General features: G+C 28.0%; 3 protein-coding genes across 3 annotated transcripts; 1 reads left to right on the top strand and 2 right to left on the bottom strand.

Moving 5' to 3' along the window:
• Positions 1–2243: 2243 nt before the first annotated feature.
• LOC105255217 (egalitarian protein homolog) lies at positions 2244–7193 on the bottom strand. Its single transcript, XM_011264363.3, has 8 exons — positions 7142–7193; positions 6548–6655; positions 6297–6477; positions 4694–6181; positions 4508–4588; positions 4178–4422; positions 3685–4070; positions 2244–3496 (listed from the first exon to the last, which is right to left on the bottom strand). Exons 4-8 carry the CDS (start codon positions 6101–6103, stop codon positions 3153–3155), a joined length of 2466 nt encoding a protein of 821 aa, XP_011262665.1. The 5' UTR covers positions 6104–6181; positions 6297–6477; positions 6548–6655; positions 7142–7193; the 3' UTR covers positions 2244–3152.
• A 1275-nt stretch (positions 7194–8468) lies between these two features.
• Positions 8469–16575, top strand: LOC105255218 (Tryptophanyl-tRNA synthetase, mitochondrial). Its single transcript, XM_020028789.2, has 10 exons — positions 8469–8551; positions 8790–9026; positions 9270–9458; positions 9730–10135; positions 10297–10558; positions 15091–15258; positions 15335–15597; positions 15679–15800; positions 15890–16160; positions 16323–16575. The coding sequence occupies exons 1-10, from the start codon at positions 8476–8478 to the stop codon at positions 16549–16551; spliced, it is 2223 nt and encodes a 740-aa protein (XP_019884348.1). The 5' UTR covers positions 8469–8475; the 3' UTR covers positions 16552–16575.
• LOC112639018 (uncharacterized protein C18orf63-like) lies at positions 11263–13943 on the bottom strand. The gene is made up of 8 exons (XM_025411780.1): positions 13810–13943; positions 13448–13601; positions 13159–13336; positions 12881–12995; positions 12671–12761; positions 12183–12410; positions 11417–11818; positions 11263–11337 (listed from the first exon to the last, which is right to left on the bottom strand). The coding sequence occupies exons 1-8, from the start codon at positions 13941–13943 to the stop codon at positions 11263–11265; spliced, it is 1377 nt and encodes a 458-aa protein (XP_025267565.1).
• Positions 16576–16608: the final 33 nt, after the last annotated feature.

The following is a 16608-nucleotide window of genomic DNA, read 5'->3' as shown; positions in this document are numbered from 1 at the left end:
TTTTATATAATATAAAAAAATAATAATTTTTGATTAAAGTATAAAAATGTATACATATATAATCTATGTGCATAAAGTTGATGTATTTTGTTTATATATATTACAATAGAGAAGCAATATATTTCTGTCATTTATTATTCAATTCTTTAAAATATAATACTAATGATTAAATAATTGTATTACAATGTATTCTATAAATCAAAAGATTAAAAGAGAAGAAATTTAAAATACGTCTTATATTTTTACTTTTATTTATATAGACTAGATTAATATGTAATCGCAGTGTTATTAATGAAATTATAAAAGCTTCTCTTTTTATTATACATATATTTTTTAAACACTTTTTTATATTTTTCTTATAGATTTCTTAGAATTGCAGCATTTATATGTAAAAAAAAAGAATTATCTCTTTTTTACTTACTTGTAAATATATAGATATATAGATATATAAAGTTTAAAGTGTAAAACATAAATAATGCATTTATTTTTTTTATAATATTCTTTATTACGTACATTTGTTTTAGGTTTTATTTTGCATCAATATGTAATAAATTAGTCATCGTTAATAATTATGTAAATCAGCATCCTTTTGTATAAATATTTTTGTGATGTTCTTTGCTTTTAGTGTAATTATTATATGTATAATTTGATATATAAATGCATTATAAAATAATTCATACGATCCATCCTTAAAATATTGCCTATAATATTAAATCATCCAGATAATTAGAAAGGAAAATGTAATAGTAATAAGTATAGAATAATGATACTAAAACATTTTCTTTTCCGAAAATTTCAGGCATTGAACGAAATAACAATTTAAATAATTAATTAATAAACTTGCAGACTTATCACCAAACAAATACTGTACAATTTTTCTGTCAATTCTTTGCATTGATCTGAATTAAATTGGACTGAATCCTGCAGTATAAAAAAATATTCTTTTACACACTGCCTAAATCTTAACAAATAGTGAATAATTTTATAAATGACAATAATTAACAATAATTAATTTAATTCAAAATTCATTCAAAATCATATAGAATATGCACATTATTTAAAAAAATCAATACGAATGCAAAGATATGGTTGATTGTCGATATACAGAAAAAATTTGTGTTATGAATATATAACAATTGTTATTATATAATATGTTGTATTATGCATTTATAGAAATTTGTGTTATGATATAGATTACTAAGAAAGAATTTAAAATATATCTAAAAAGAGATAATATGAATAAAATTAAACCCAAAATTACATAAAGATGTTTTACATTCGAATATATAAAAAATTCTATCAAGTTCTCTCATTCTGAATATAATTTGTATATAACAATAATGTTGTGTATGTATATATGATGTTGCCATTTTCATAAAGTTTCCGTATATCGAGTATCATTCGCAACGTGAAAATTATTCTAAAATTATTCATAAAATAATATTATAACGCATAAATAGAGCTGCCGAAATAATTTAAACACCAAATGTAATATTTTTATACACGTGCAATGAATCAAATTGCATTTTCTAATAACAATGCAGTTATATATTCCACAAAACGAAGTTTTTACATAATTATTATTTTCTCTTATTGTTTTGTTTTTTCAACTATAATGAGAAATAATAAAAACATTTACATTACAATATTAAGAAACGTTCGATGTACTCGTCTTATATTTTAAAAAATTTTTAAACTTATAAAAGATATTTTTTTATCAATATCAGTGTTCGATTATATAGAAATAAGCTTATGTAGATTGTCCATATATATATATTGTAACAATTTTTTAAATAATTTATGAATAGCATACACGAGACAGTTGAATAATTTGATACTAGTTGAGCCTCAGATTCCATTGATAGTAAATATAATGAGAATGATTTGTTGATGATTTATTTATATACTTTCCCTTATATATTTTCATAATATATTTTTAATATTAAAAAAAGGTGATACAATTGATATGTATATTATATAACCATATTATTTTCTTATGTGTAAAGTATTGCACTAAAAACACTTTCAATTTGTAATAATGAATTATAGATCTCTTACAATCGTTATTTTATCAATTTATTTGGCAGTTCATATATTAATGATATTGCTATATTACAAGAGTGAAAGCAGATCTTTATGATATTCTCATGAATAATGCACAGACTTTATTTAATGCTATTAAATTATAATCTCTTATTGGAAGTGCAAGCATAATTATTCATTAAGCATATATAATTATATAGAAATATAAAATGTATCTATTTGTTAATTTACTGTACATATTCTATTCTTAAATTGGCACTTGTATATATAGTTATATATATATACGAAAATAAGTTGCATCTGTAATGTAAGGAAGAAGAGACATCTACATAAATTTATGAGAATCTACATAAATTTATCTCCTGTGCACAAATTAAAATTCTGCAGAGAAAAATTTGCTTAAATAAATCACTGTTATGCCCTATTATTGCCGATGGTTCACACAAAGTAGGCCATGTAAAACTCTCAGAAATCAGCGATTTTAATGCAGTACTTCACATAAAAAAAATTTTTAAGCATGATATGCATTTCTTCTGTTAATTTCTCGCAATGCTATCATTAATAATCACGCTTATACAAATGGTATAACAATTCTTCTGTTAAAATGTATATACAATTTGGTTAAAAAGAAACAGCAATTTTTTAATCGTCTTCTAATCATTTAATTTTGAATTGAATATAAAACGCTACAATTTGTAATTTGTCAAAAATTACATGTGCAGCTATTAAAAGCCTTGTCTATACTTATATTTTGTCATTAAATATGATTCGGTCTTTCTTAAATGCTTGTAAAAGAAAGATAATCTTTAGGCAGATAAAAATAATATCCTCGTATAAAATTAATAACCTTTTTGCAAAAATCTGATTATTCTATCATCAGATTTGAAAAGGCATATATAGCAAGGCTTATTTCGTTTAAGACACTTTTTAAGGGAGCAGAGATGCCAGAAAGCATGTTTTGTAAATTTCGCTAGTTCTGCTCTATATGAATCTTATTATATTACATAAAATAGATAAATTTTAACTACTTTTTTCTTATGCATTCATTCTCTTTTATAAAAAACCTATAAATGGCAACTTTTCTACTACTTTCACAGCAGCTGTAATATCTATTTTTTTGGCGAATTCTGTAATCTTACTCTCTCTTTTTCCTCCTCGCTGACAAAAATTCTAGTAATTACTATATCACCTGTACTAAGTGTTTGACAAGCCACACTACTTCTAGCGACTTGGCGATCACTTTGACACAAGCAGACGCATTTGGTAGGTGATGCATCAGCACTGTTGGCAGAAAGCTGATCAGTTGCACAGCTAGTAACAGCTGATAATATAGCTTCCAATTTTTCTATCTTTTCCAGCTTATCCATTCGCCCGTCTGAGAGTATTTCATCCACCATTTGCATCGATTCGGTTAAGCTTGGAGTGTCAGCATTTCGCGGAGACAATATACCACCTAGAGAAATTGATTTCAAACTCATTATGGAAATTCAATAAATCTAAGATATACGAAAAATAATCTTTTTGTTTGAATTAATGTGAATTGATAATTTTTATTTAATTATAATTTATTGAATTTTTTTATTTTTAATTAAAATGCGCACAAAGTGTGTGTGCTCATTTTGATGTAGTAAAATCTTTTACCAGAATGAGAATTTTCCGATGTGTAACTTTCCAAACTCTGATATTCAGGATCATCTGTCTTATCCTCATCATCATCATCGCTACTGTCACCTTTATCCTGGCCCATATTCTCTAATTTTTCCAGTTTTCTAGCAACTTTATGATTTGCTTTAAGTTTTTCCTTTTCATCCTCGGTAAGATCCATCCAACGGAGAAGTCGAATTTCGCGGTTACTTAATACGATATTTTTACTCGTTGCTTCTTCCATTCTTTTTTTCAGATCTACCATCTCAGTCTCCATTTTTCGTTGTCTCTTACGCGCTTTTACATCTGCTGGTCTTATATGCATTTGAATTTGTTCTTCGCATAATTCTGCAAAAAGGCCTTGTACTTCCGGCTTTATAAGTCTGTTAATAATATACAGAAATCTTCATTAGAGAAATCATACATAAAATATGCTGTTATTAGCTTTATAAAATTTGACTATTCAAAATAATAGCGAATAAAATTATACCTAGACATAGCATTATAAACTTGAGGTACAAGGCTCAAAACATCACTGCTTGCATAAATTAACATGTCTCGCGTCATGGGCCGCCGAGACCAATAGCGTTGATCTTTACGATAAATATTTTTCAATTGTTCTTTAAGCGGATTACATGGAGCACCATAATGATCGCACAAGGTGTTCAAATTAACATTTTTGACTTTATACACAGGCTTTCCTGTTTCTTGGAACTGAAGCACTGCATGTGCCGCCTAGTATATGAGATATTACAATTTCAAATTACACTTCTAATAATATGTTAATATTTATTTGGAAAAAGAAAGCAAAAAACATTACCTGTGTATCAAAAACATTCATTAATGTAATCGTAAACTGATTGTATAAATTGACACTATCATTTCTACAATCATGAATCACCTGTAAAAGTAAGTGCAATTTTATGCGATTGAACTAATTATATATATATATATATATATATATATATTTTTTTTTTCTATTATTACTTAATGATATTTTGGGTACCTTAATAACATGAGGATGTTCTAACAATTTCTGGAGACCTCCATCTTGAACGAGTCTCGGACATGTGAATAAATCGAACATATATGCTTGACCACTCATTGTACCAATTTGTACAAGTGTCAATTGTCCCTTGACACCAAGATTTATGCCCTCACAATCAAAAGACACGACCACTTTACCATCGGGAGGAGGCTTTCGAGGATTTATTATATCTTCTATAACTTGAAGACTTTCCCGCGTTGTTGCTATCACTCTAGTCTGTTGTAATACTTTCAGTTTCCATGCATCGCCCATCTGAGCGGTTTGTAAACTGCGATCCCGCTCTGTATTATCTGCTAGAGTTCTCATAACGATTGTATTGAATCTCTGCTTGAGACTCTGCTGTTGCAAACTAACAGGCGGTGAATTATTATTATTGCTCTCGACAGGTGATGTGCATGTGTTTTGCACCGAATTAGATTGAAGTGTCACATTATTACAGACATTCTCTGATTGATTCAAAGATGGTTGAGAGAATTGAATCTTGCTCGGTGAGACGACTGGTACTGCATTATTCGTATGAATCACACTGTTACGCTGGTTGCCACTTGTAACTTTTGTTTTTGCAGCCACAGGCTCTGTCATAAAAGATTTCGGTCGGCCTATCAATGTCACTAAATTAGTTTGTACATGAAAAGCATCCGGGAACATTTTTATAAAAGTAGATAAATCCTGTGGTGTGTTAAATATACTTGTCCAATTTTCGTGCGAGAATTTTTCATTGACCATATTAAATAGTTGATCTATAACAATTGGGCCTTTCCGTTCAATGCATACACAGAAAAAATCTAACAGCTTGGCTGTAACATCAGGATCTATTGGGATATCTGGTTCTAATTCATGAAAAGGTTCTGGTTTCATGCCTTCATATTGCTTCAATATTACATTATCTTCGCTGATTATAAACGCATCGGGATACTTCAAAAGAAAATCGCGGAATTCCTTGTAGTGTTGACCAGATATATGCCTAACTTCTGGCGAGGCTTGCGATCGATGACCCAAGAGACTTTTGATAGGGACCTCGGTGCCCACTCCATATTGCAATAACTTATTCGTAAAGTAGTCTACGGCCTCGAGAGCATAATCACGTTTACCAGTTTTATTTCCGCTTTCTTCCTCTACAACCGGTTGAAATGTATTAACGGACACGTAATCGCCGTTAATCAAAAATAGTGCCGGATATTGTGCTAGAAATTTCTTAAGGCCACTTTGCGATCCTCCTGCTATCTGACGCATTTCCTTGGTGAAACCTTTTGCTCCAAACTGGCAGCTTAGATCATGCAATGTACGTGGACCACCCTTGTCCATCAGTCGTTCAAAGAAGAAGAGAAGAGTCATGTTTCTGACCATTTCATACTCTGAACTATCCATTTTTATATATATATAGCCACACCTTTGAAAAATTTATATTTTTATTAGGTATTTTTCTTTAAAATGTCAAGATGATTCCTGCAAGAGCAAAAAAGAAAAAAGGTGAAAATTTTATAGTAAATGTTAGATTGTTTGAAAATATTTTCATTGCTTAGAAAGTTAAATATAGTTAAATTTATTGTGTAATATTTACCGTCATAGTAACGTTGGAATACCAAAGGCACATTACTAAACTATCACCATTTTGTATTTATGCCTTTATGAGAAATATATCCAAGATTTGTTGACCACTGATAAATATATTTATTGAGGTTAAATAATTTCTAATTGAACTAAACAATTGCATAACCAGCATAATGGAGGAAAAGATTAATCTGAAAATTTCAAATGTTTCAAGATATGTTTATCTATAAAAAAGTCTTCCCAGATGAAATATGTACATACCTTAGTCCAACATGGGTAAAATTGCATTATAATAATTTACTTTCAATCATCATTAATTATCTTTGCATGTTTTTCAGAAACGATACATTATAAGATCTTCTCTTCCTCCTGTGGATGATAACAAATGCTAATGAGATTAGTTTAATCTGAAGACATTAAGATTACTGATGCAATCTAATTCGAAAACATCCAATGCAAATTAACAATAAAAATTACATTTATTGTCTGAATTAATAAATTTTGATAGTTTTTGAATTAAAATGCAAACAAGTGTCATAATCGAGACATATGCTTTTGTACGTTTACTTCTACATCAAGCAACGTTATTTTGCAATCAAGGCAAACGGTTTCAAAGAATAAATCTCGCGAATTTGCATTTATTAGAAGAAAGCGTATTTGTGTAAAAAAATGTATATTTCTTGACGTAATTTTTATAGGTCAAGCAATTCTCGTGTAGTTAGAAAGGGAGAGACGAAAACGAAAAGCAAACGAGCGATTTCCCAGAGGTTATTGGACGACTTCGTGAATTCCCACGATCGTGTCCTCGTCGCCGTTTGCAGTATCGACTCTCTCACTCTCTCGTCGACGATATACCTTGGCAGCGGTGCACGACAGAATCACAGTTAACCCCAATGCGATGCAATGCAATACGTAACGTATCTCGAAGAGCATATTCAAAGGTGCGTTCGAAAATTTTAATCATAGAGTAGAGTAGCATTGAATTCAACCAATCAGAACAAAGAAAGCCTTGCTCTTTTGTGGTCCTGATTGGTCAATTAAATGCTACTTTATTCCACGAGAATTTCCGAACAGAATTTTTGAATGCGCTCCAGCATACTTGCTGAATCCCTGTTTGGGACTTGGGACAAACACCAGAGGGACCTTGTGCACGATGACAGACGACGTGACTGGGACCCGGAATCAGGAACCGTCACCTGTCACTTGGCTTCCAGCTGTACATATCTGTGGTCATAGCGGAAATGGGAGCGGAAATGTCATGCGTCTCCTTATTTGGAGTTATTTTTTATAATTTACCTTTTAAGAGATTGAAAAAATTATATATAATTTAGTTTAAAAGTTGTACCTTTAATCATTTGGTAGAGTTAATCGTATATTTTATTGTCAATATAAGTCGAAGGGAACGAATTGTATATGTATTTCATTATTATTTTCTCGAATACTGTCCTTAATTAATTCATCCGTCGTTCAAAAGTACTTTTCTCTGAAATAAAAAGCTACAGAGAAGACATATACATATTTAATATATATTTAATATTTTTTGCAAATTTTATGTTTATTTTATATTTTTATTAATATGTGTGCTTTTAATTGTATTAAGTTAAATTTTTTAAATTTTTATTGTTTATATATTTAAAAAAGACGGTTAATCATGTATTTTACAAAAGAAATATATACAAAATATCTATTATTTCATTAACTTCAAAATATTATACACATGGGATGATATTAATTATTATTTTTATATTCCATTTAATTATTACAAAATTTATTTATACTTTGAGAATTTGTTAATATATTTAAAGATTAAAAAATTTATTATCTTATCTGACAAACTGTATCTGTATGAAAAAAAAGAAAATATTTGCTAATAGGTCACATTGCAAAACAATAAAATACATATACACACGCGTAAATATATATACATAATACATACATATACACACACATACACACATAATTTAAATAATAATATAGAGAGACTAGTACAGTGTTATATGAAAGTCAGAACTGTTTCCCAGATGTAGAGAATTATAATCATCAGTTTAATAAAAATAAATGAACAAATTTTAGTGACAATGTTAGTAATAATATAATTAAATATTAACATTGAAAAAATTTATTAATTTAATTAATGTATGAATAAATTTTAATAAACTTGTGTAATATATATAATCAGAATAGAGATAATGGATGAAATAAAATCGTATGACAATATCAAAGAAATTGTGGAAACACAAGTGATTACGGCGATGCATGAGCAAGGTAATAATATTTTTTTAAAATACATGAATTGATTAATGACGTTTAATAATTACTGCACTTAATGATCGATGCTTAAACTATATGAGCTTTTTATTTCGCGAAAAATTATACATCCATTTTTGTATACATAAAGACATGTTGACTATATACGCGTCTTATTAAGATTTGTAAAACGCACATTATATATGAGATCATTATTATTATAAAAATAAATGAAATATAAAATAATTTTTTTAAGGATACACCTTAAATGCTGTAAATAATTATGATGAGAATTTGCTACATATAAGCGCAGCGAATGACTGCTTCCAAATCGTAAAAGAAATTTTGAATCAGAAAGAAAATTGTCATGTCATAGACAGGAAAAATAAATTTGGCTGGACCCCGCTGATGCAAGCAATTCGTAACGGAAATATCGATACTGTAAAATTACTTTTAGAGAAGAACGCCCAAGTTGACAAAGTGACTTACCTCGGTAAACAAACAAATCGCAGCTATTCGCAATAAATTAATTTTTATTATCAAATGTAATGATTTTGAAGTATATTTACATACAAATTTTCAAACGTTATGAAAGTTTATGATTGTTTTGAAATAATCACGAAATATTACATATAATTGCATAATAACTTTGAAATTATAAAAACTGTATAATATTATGTCTTTAAATGAATGGAAATTTTTTATTTATTTATTGATATATTGTTAATTATTATAGGTATGTCAGTCCTCGGATTAGCTGCTGCGATCAGCAAGAAGATGTTTGAAACAGTGTACAACGCTTGTCCAGACGCTTTGGCGAATGCAGCTAATGATGACATTACTCCATTATGTGTTGCTGCTATGAAGAACGACAAAGAACTTTTTTTTAGACTGTTGGAATTGGGCATGCCGCTTTCGACTGATAGTAAGATGATTTTTCACTATGTCACAAATTTTCATGTGCAAATATTTATACGTATGTTACGACTTGCTTTTGAAAAATCATACATCTTGTCTACTAATTTGTCATAATGGCAATTATTATAATATTTGATGAAAAATATCTTAAAAAAATAATATAAACTTTTGTGAAATAGAATCTTTTTTTATACTTGTTCTCTTCTTGTTTTATCATTTATTTATTTCAAGTATAGAAAAATTATAGTTAAAAAAATAAATTTTTGTATTGAACATAGATGAGTACACTCTCCTTATGATGAAACGTTCTACGATACCCGAGATAGCCGCTTTGGTGAACGCAAATCCTGCTATAGATGATTATTGGAATGATACATCAGATAATATCCAAATAGAGGAGAATATCGACGGCACGACGAGAGATTTTAAATTAATTTCAAAAAAGAACAAAAATGAAAAACGAAAAAAGTTGAACTTATCTCTACCTGTAGAATCCCACAAGCAAGATTTAATATCACCAAACTTAACATACGACGTATTCGTACTATCCCCGAGTGCTGTTTGCTTTGAAAAGAATTTTACAGAAAAATCGAATATATTTTTCCAGGATAAAGATGAGAGCAAAAAGGCAACGAAAAAGGATTACATGACGAGCGAGTTTGAATCACCTGTTGCACTTAAAAGGTAGATCAAGTGTAATGAATTAAGAAATTATTTATATTAAAATTAAAAAATATATTCCTTTCTTGCATTAAATTAATGTTCCTTGAAATATTATAAATACGTAGAAAATATTATTTCTTGAGAAACACAAATTTTTGACAAACACAAATAAATTCTTGTAGATTTAATTCGGATGATACGAAAAGTTTTTCTTGCGATCTTAATGTCACTCTCGGATTCACACCCGAATTTAGCCCTCTCAAATCACCTCATGTACCCCCAGATGTTAATGAGGAGAATGTGTTTGGCGAAAATACTCCGACACCGCCGCGCTGCAAAACACCACCGAAAGGAATGCTTCTAAATTGGTCGCAGACAAAAATGATTATGATATTGAAACACTTTGGACTGAACCAACATATCCCTATATTTCTTGAACAGGAAGTAAGTACTATTTTTATATCAGAGAGAATGCATCTAACTTGCCATCAAAACGATAATAATATTATTTCTGAAATATTATTTCAAAACGAGTAATAATATTATTTCTTGCAAATTTATAGCTAATAAATAGTAAATTAATTATAATTAATTCTATTTAGCTCTCCATTTAGCTTCTATTTTAATTTTGATATCAGTTTCTGCAATTTAAATTATATATAAATTTCTCCGTTTCTTTGTTATTTTATCTAGGTAGACATTGATTTATTTTTAACACTTACGGATAAAGATTTAATAGAAATTGGTATCAAATATGAGAAAGACAGACAGGATGTGTTGAAAGCAATAGAGGAACATAAAAATCGTAAAACATATTAAAACTTAATAATGTTTATTTATAAATTAATGCGAATACAGTTTGTAATTACTTGAATGAGAACAATTTAAAGCATTTTATGTTTCTTCTTGTACGTGTATGTGTTAATGAGTTCTAAGATAAATTATCTATAACTTGTAAAATTTAAATTTTTAATTTATAACTCATTTATTATTTATTTATATTTATTTTGAATGGAAATTGATTTTTTCTTTTTTCTACTAATTCTCCTATAGGAATATTTTCTTGTTTATATTAATTAACTATGTTTTAAAGAAATGAATAATAATAAATAACTATTATTGAAAAAGCAATTTGCAAGTACAATTCCTTAAAAATTCTTTGATATCTTATCCTTTAAACTTATTGTTAGTTTATCGGGTTCTTTTTCTTGGTTTGTCAACTCCTTGAACATGATATTATCTTGCTTAACTATTTTATTATATGAAAAATTATTATATATAATATATATAGTATATATTTACCATGAAAGATTTATTCTCAAATTTTTGTTCCTCAGTTTTAAAATAATATGACTTGCTTTCATCTTTTTGGACAATTGGTTTGCTGACTACACCATTATTTTCATCGCATAAAGTCGAAATACGGCCAGTAGTTTTTAATCGATTAAATTTACTCGCAGAATATGGCTTGATATCCAAATCAAAATCATCAATTTCGGTCGCGCATGTAAGGAAATCATCAGTTTTCGATAATGATAATCGAGATCGTTTCGTAGGAATATCACAGGTATCAGGCATTTGAAGCATCACAGTATTAATTTTTCTCGATTGTGTACCATATCCTGTATCATAAGCTGAAAGTCTAACTTTTGGTAATGCTGGTAATACTGGTGTACAAGCTAGAGCCGCTGTTGGAAATGTATTCTACGAGGCAAATTATATATTAAGTAACATAGTGTGATTAAAATATTCAAATGTATTGATCCAATTTCTGATTTAAGAATAATAGATATATTTTAAAATCGTGTAGAAATAATTTTAATATTTATTCATAATTTAACAAAAATATAAAAAATTAATAGAAAAAATTAAATATTGATATTTATACATACGTATCGTATATAAAACATAACAATAATTAAAATGTAATTATATGTAAGAAAAAATATATTAATTTGAACTCTAAATAAAAGTTAATATGAGAGTTAAATAAGAATTTATGATTGAGAGAATTAGATAAAAATGAAGATAAATATTATAAGATATAGTATAGCTTTTATTTTCTTACTTTCGGACATATATCTAATTGTTGTTCACATAATTTGGCCACTTTTCCTCTTAGATCCCCTATGAATTTATAGATTTTAGACAGCGGATCCACCGCAGATGGGAAAATTTCTAAGGGTCCTGAAGTTAAACATATTTCTGGGTATAGGAAAATGCTTGACTTAAAATAGAAGAATTCAATATCATAAAATAAAAATCCGTCCTCGTAATTTGGTAATATATAGCCGTGCTAAAATAAGATAAAAATTGTATATATAATGTAATTGTAATTGTAATGTTTATAATTTACAGGATTATTTGACTTAATTTAATAATATCGAAATATAATTTAATCAGTTTTATTTATAAAGTTTCTATTATTTTTGACACATTATTGATTTTTATTTCAGGGAATAAGAAATATAAATAAGAAAATAAAATTTTGATATAATTGATAATCTTAGGAAATATTAATTTTCATAAGTGATAAAGTAAGTGAAAGATTTTTACCATATTTTTCCAATATGCGCGCAAGTCCTCATAATCTTTGAAAAGATGTTTGATTGAATTTGATACGCGCAGCACATTTGCCATTTTCATGCTATTTACAAAATTATTAAATAACATTATTAAATTATGTTTAAGTAATTCATTGACTGACATAGAGTTTTACGACTTTATAATCTCGGTTTAATAATATTTATAATTTTAATGCCTCACCTTGGTAAAACGCGTACTGGCGGCTGTAAAGCACATTGTAAAGAACGTGTTCTAGTCAATCTTACAAATGGTATTTTTAAATTTATAGCTTCCATGACAAGCTGAGCACAGTTATCTATAAAATATTTCTGTATTATAATATATCGATTTATATCTAAATCTCTCAATCTCTACATCGCATAAAAGATTCTGTATATTAAAATATATAAATAATACACGTATTTAACATTATAATAATTTTAAAGTTTCTGATTATAAAACGAAAGAAAATTTTATACCGCGAATTTCCTTAATATGTAACATTACTGCATCGACATTTCCTGTCGATCTAAGAAAATTTTGTCCTTCGACAAGATATGGCCCGACTTTATTCCATTGTGGCACCATTTTATATTCCATAGTATAAAGTAGACACGCTTTGTAAATGTAAGTTGGAATAGGATCTAATAGATCTATCTATATAATTCGTATCAAACAAATATCAATTATTTTTTACGAGAAATTTATTTTGAAGAGATATAGAACGCTCTCTTCTTTTTTTCTGTTGCAGATCGTACGCATACATACCACCTGTATATTTAATATATCACAATGATTTTGAAAAGCGCAGCTCTCAAAAAGCTCTCTCGTAACGATAATGTAGATAGAACCACCAGATTCGAGTATTTTTCGATTAGATATTGGAGCGGCCATTGCATGAGGAGTTTCTTGAAGAAATTCTCTAAAATCCGTATAACATATATACATATATGTATATATTAGCGCAAAGAAATTAGGAAAAGAATCTCTGATGATAAAAATTCGTGAGATTTTTTTCAAAATATTAATTGCTCCAGTAATTTTGTTTTTAATTCACGCATAAGAAATATTCTTATTTTGTAATTTTTTAGAAAATAATAATATGTTTTTTAATAATTGATAATATTTACCGACACTTGAGCACCTTTGCACAAAATTTAGAATAAATCAAATTGTTTTCGGAATTAACAATTTTGCAAATAGCACAGGATAGATCGCTTTTTTGTGGTATAGTAATGTCAAATATTTTCACGGTAGAAACCATAATTAACTTTTAATAATCAAACACTTATATTTAATATAATTTGCAATAGAAAATGCAATCATCCCACGATAGAATATGAAGTTTGCAGAATAAGGGGAGAAGAACAATACTTGCACTTTTATTGCACAATTTTAAAACAAATCAATTATGAATAATTTGATTATTATAAAGATGGTTAAATTTATTAATTATATATAAATATTACTTTTACGAACAAAATTTATTTTCTTTTAAATTAAGGCTTATTTGAAAAATATAATGTTATAGTATGCATTATATATACAATTAAGATCTTCTTATTCTTTAAAAAAATTGGCGGTCTTTACAAATTTAAATAATTCAATAAATATTTATATTTCTTATTATAATTTTTTTCTTATTTTCTTATTAAAATCTTCTTTTGATTTATTAATCTCGAGTATTTTGCTAATAAAGGATATAAACTTTTTGTTTTTTGGAAATATATAATTATTAGAAAATAGTTTTATCAATAATATATTTATTAAATATAATATTAGCCAAAAACATTTTTCAGAAAATTGTGATTGGCTGAAATTTAAATAGGATGCTGTGTGTGTTTGGTATATTGGCGATACTGAAAAATCATTCACATTTACGTATACTTCATTCATATACTCGTATACGCATCACAGCTGACTGAAAGATGACAGAGACGTGCGTTTAAAATCCTATCCGTAGAGTAAAGTAGTATTTAATTGAATAATCAAGACAAAAGAAGAGAGACAAAGATTATTTTATTCCACGGGTAGAATTTTCGAACGTACCCTAAAGTAACGCACGTGTTTTGTGTGTCAATAAGTTAAACTACCGTGATTATCTAACCTCAGATTAAATATTTTAACATTTACATGTACACGACATGCTGAAAATATTGAAAAATGCCGTTTATTTGGGAACGGTTCGAAAGATGAAGCCCAAAAGAATAAGAGAATATAGCCATCAGGTTCAATTATGTTTTGTCTTAACTACAATTTGTTTCTGAAATAAAATTGTTAAAAGGAATTTAATTTTTTGAAAATTTAATAAATATGTAATTAATTTCCTCGGTTTCAAGCATTTTGTGATCACATTTTAGATAAATTGATTATAAATTAGTTTTACTATGTATGTATATTTTATCTTGTAGGCACCACAAGCTAAATATCCAAAGAGAATATTTTCTGGAATTCAGCCCACTGGAAGCGTACATTTAGGCAATTATTTTGGTGCTATTCAAAGATGGGTAGAATTTCAGAATACAGGCGAAAAAGTTTTGTGCAGCATAGCAGATTTACATTCAATAACTTTATCACAAGTATAAAAATATAGCAGACCAAAGAATTATTTTTATATTATTATAGAGAAATCTATTGCTAATATGTGACTTACAGGATCCAAAAAAATTAAGAGAAAATACTCTGCTGATGACTGCAACATTAGTGGCCTGTGGTGTAGACTTTGAAAAGAGTATTTTGTTTCAACAGTCTAAAGTACCTATGCATACAGAGTTATGTTGGGTCTTAGGAACTATCACTACTATGGCAAGATTAGCGCATTTACCGCAATTTAAGGAAAAAAGTGAATCCTTAAAGAATATTCCTTTAGGCTTATATATCTATCCTGTTCTACAGGCAGCTGATATATTATTATACAAGTAAATATCTCTATTTTAATATGTAATGTTTATTATATGATAATAATAGCAATAAGCTGTATATAAAGATTCTTTATTTAGAGCTACACACGTTCCAGTTGGACAAGATCAAGCTCAGCACATACAATTGGCACAAGATTTAGCACATATATTCAACAAAAGGTTTGGTCAAACTTTTCCAATACCGCATACTCTTATAAGCGGTAAGCCTTTAAGATAATAAATTTCAAAATTTAATTGTTAATTTTGATTTTGTAAAATCTTTCATCTACATGAATTTTTATATTTTTAGATGGCCCAAGCCAAAGAATCAAGTCTTTACGTGAGCCTATGAAGAAAATGTCAAAGTCACATAAAGATCCCAAGTCTAGATTGAACATGTTGGATGAACCAGATGTATTATTGGAAAAAATAAAAAAGGCTGTGACTGATTTTACATCTGAAGTGACTTACGAGCCAGAGAAACGACCAGGAGTGACTAATTTGATTAATATACATTCTCTGGTTACTGGAAAGACACCAGACGAGATATGTAAGGAAGTTGTAGAGTTAAATACAGGACAGTGAGTATAATTATATTACATAATTTTCATTAGGAAAAAGACAATTCTCTATTTACGCACGCGTGCATATATACAAATTTTGGAGAAGATTGATAAATAAAATCTAAGGTTTATTCAAATCTAAGATGAATTTTTAAGGCTTTTTTTTTTTCAATTTAATAGATATAAATTGGTGTTAGCGGATGTAGTGATAGAGAAATTATCTCCAATTCGTGAGAATATATTGAGATTAATGAAAGAACCTGCTTATTTGGACGAGATTTTGCATAAAGGTACAGAAAGAGCAACAGAACTTGCGACAAATTGTTGGGAAGAAGTAACGAACAAAGTTTTTGGTATTGATACAATACAGGAAGTAAAAAATATGACAAACACTGCAAATATTATGTAAGATGCAACTATTTATTATAAATAAATCATATAATAAATCATATAATCTTTATAAAAT

Source organism: Camponotus floridanus, unplaced genomic scaffold (genome assembly GCF_003227725.1).
Source record: "Camponotus floridanus strain SB8 unplaced genomic scaffold, Cflo_v7.5 scaffold43, whole genome shotgun sequence".
Classification (NCBI taxonomy): Eukaryota; Metazoa; Arthropoda; class Insecta; order Hymenoptera; family Formicidae; genus Camponotus; species Camponotus floridanus.
The sequence above is the reverse complement of the archived record's forward strand: the minus strand, read 5'-3'. Positions and strand labels throughout refer to the sequence as shown.

Coding starts and splice junctions, on each gene's coding strand:
- LOC105255217 (XM_011264363.3), bottom strand. CDS start 6,103: ATGGATAGTTCAGAGTATGAAATGGTCAGAAACATGACTCTTCTCTTC. Junction 4,589..4,693: donor AACATCCTCATGTTATTAAG/GTACCCAAAATA, acceptor TTACTTTTACAG/GTGATTCATGATTGTAGAAA. Junction 4,071..4,177: donor GTTTATAATGCTATGTCTAG/GTATAATTTTAT, acceptor TATTATTAACAG/ACTTATAAAGCCGGAAGTAC.
- LOC105255218 (XM_020028789.2), top strand. CDS start 8,476: ATGGATGAAATAAAATCGTATGACAATATCAAAGAAATTGTGGAAACA. Junction 8,552..8,789: donor TACGGCGATGCATGAGCAAG/GTAATAATATTT, acceptor AATTTTTTTAAG/GATACACCTTAAATGCTGTA. Junction 9,459..9,729: donor CATGCCGCTTTCGACTGATA/GTAAGATGATTT, acceptor TATTGAACATAG/ATGAGTACACTCTCCTTATG.
- LOC112639018 (XM_025411780.1), bottom strand. CDS start 13,943: ATGGTTTCTACCGTGAAAATATTTGACATTACTATACCACAAAAAAGC. Junction 13,337..13,447: donor ATATATTAAATATACAGGTG/GTATGTATGCGT, acceptor CGAATTATATAG/ATAGATCTATTAGATCCTAT. Junction 11,819..12,182: donor AATTAGATATATGTCCGAAA/GTAAGAAAATAA, acceptor TTTGCCTCGTAG/AATACATTTCCAACAGCGGC.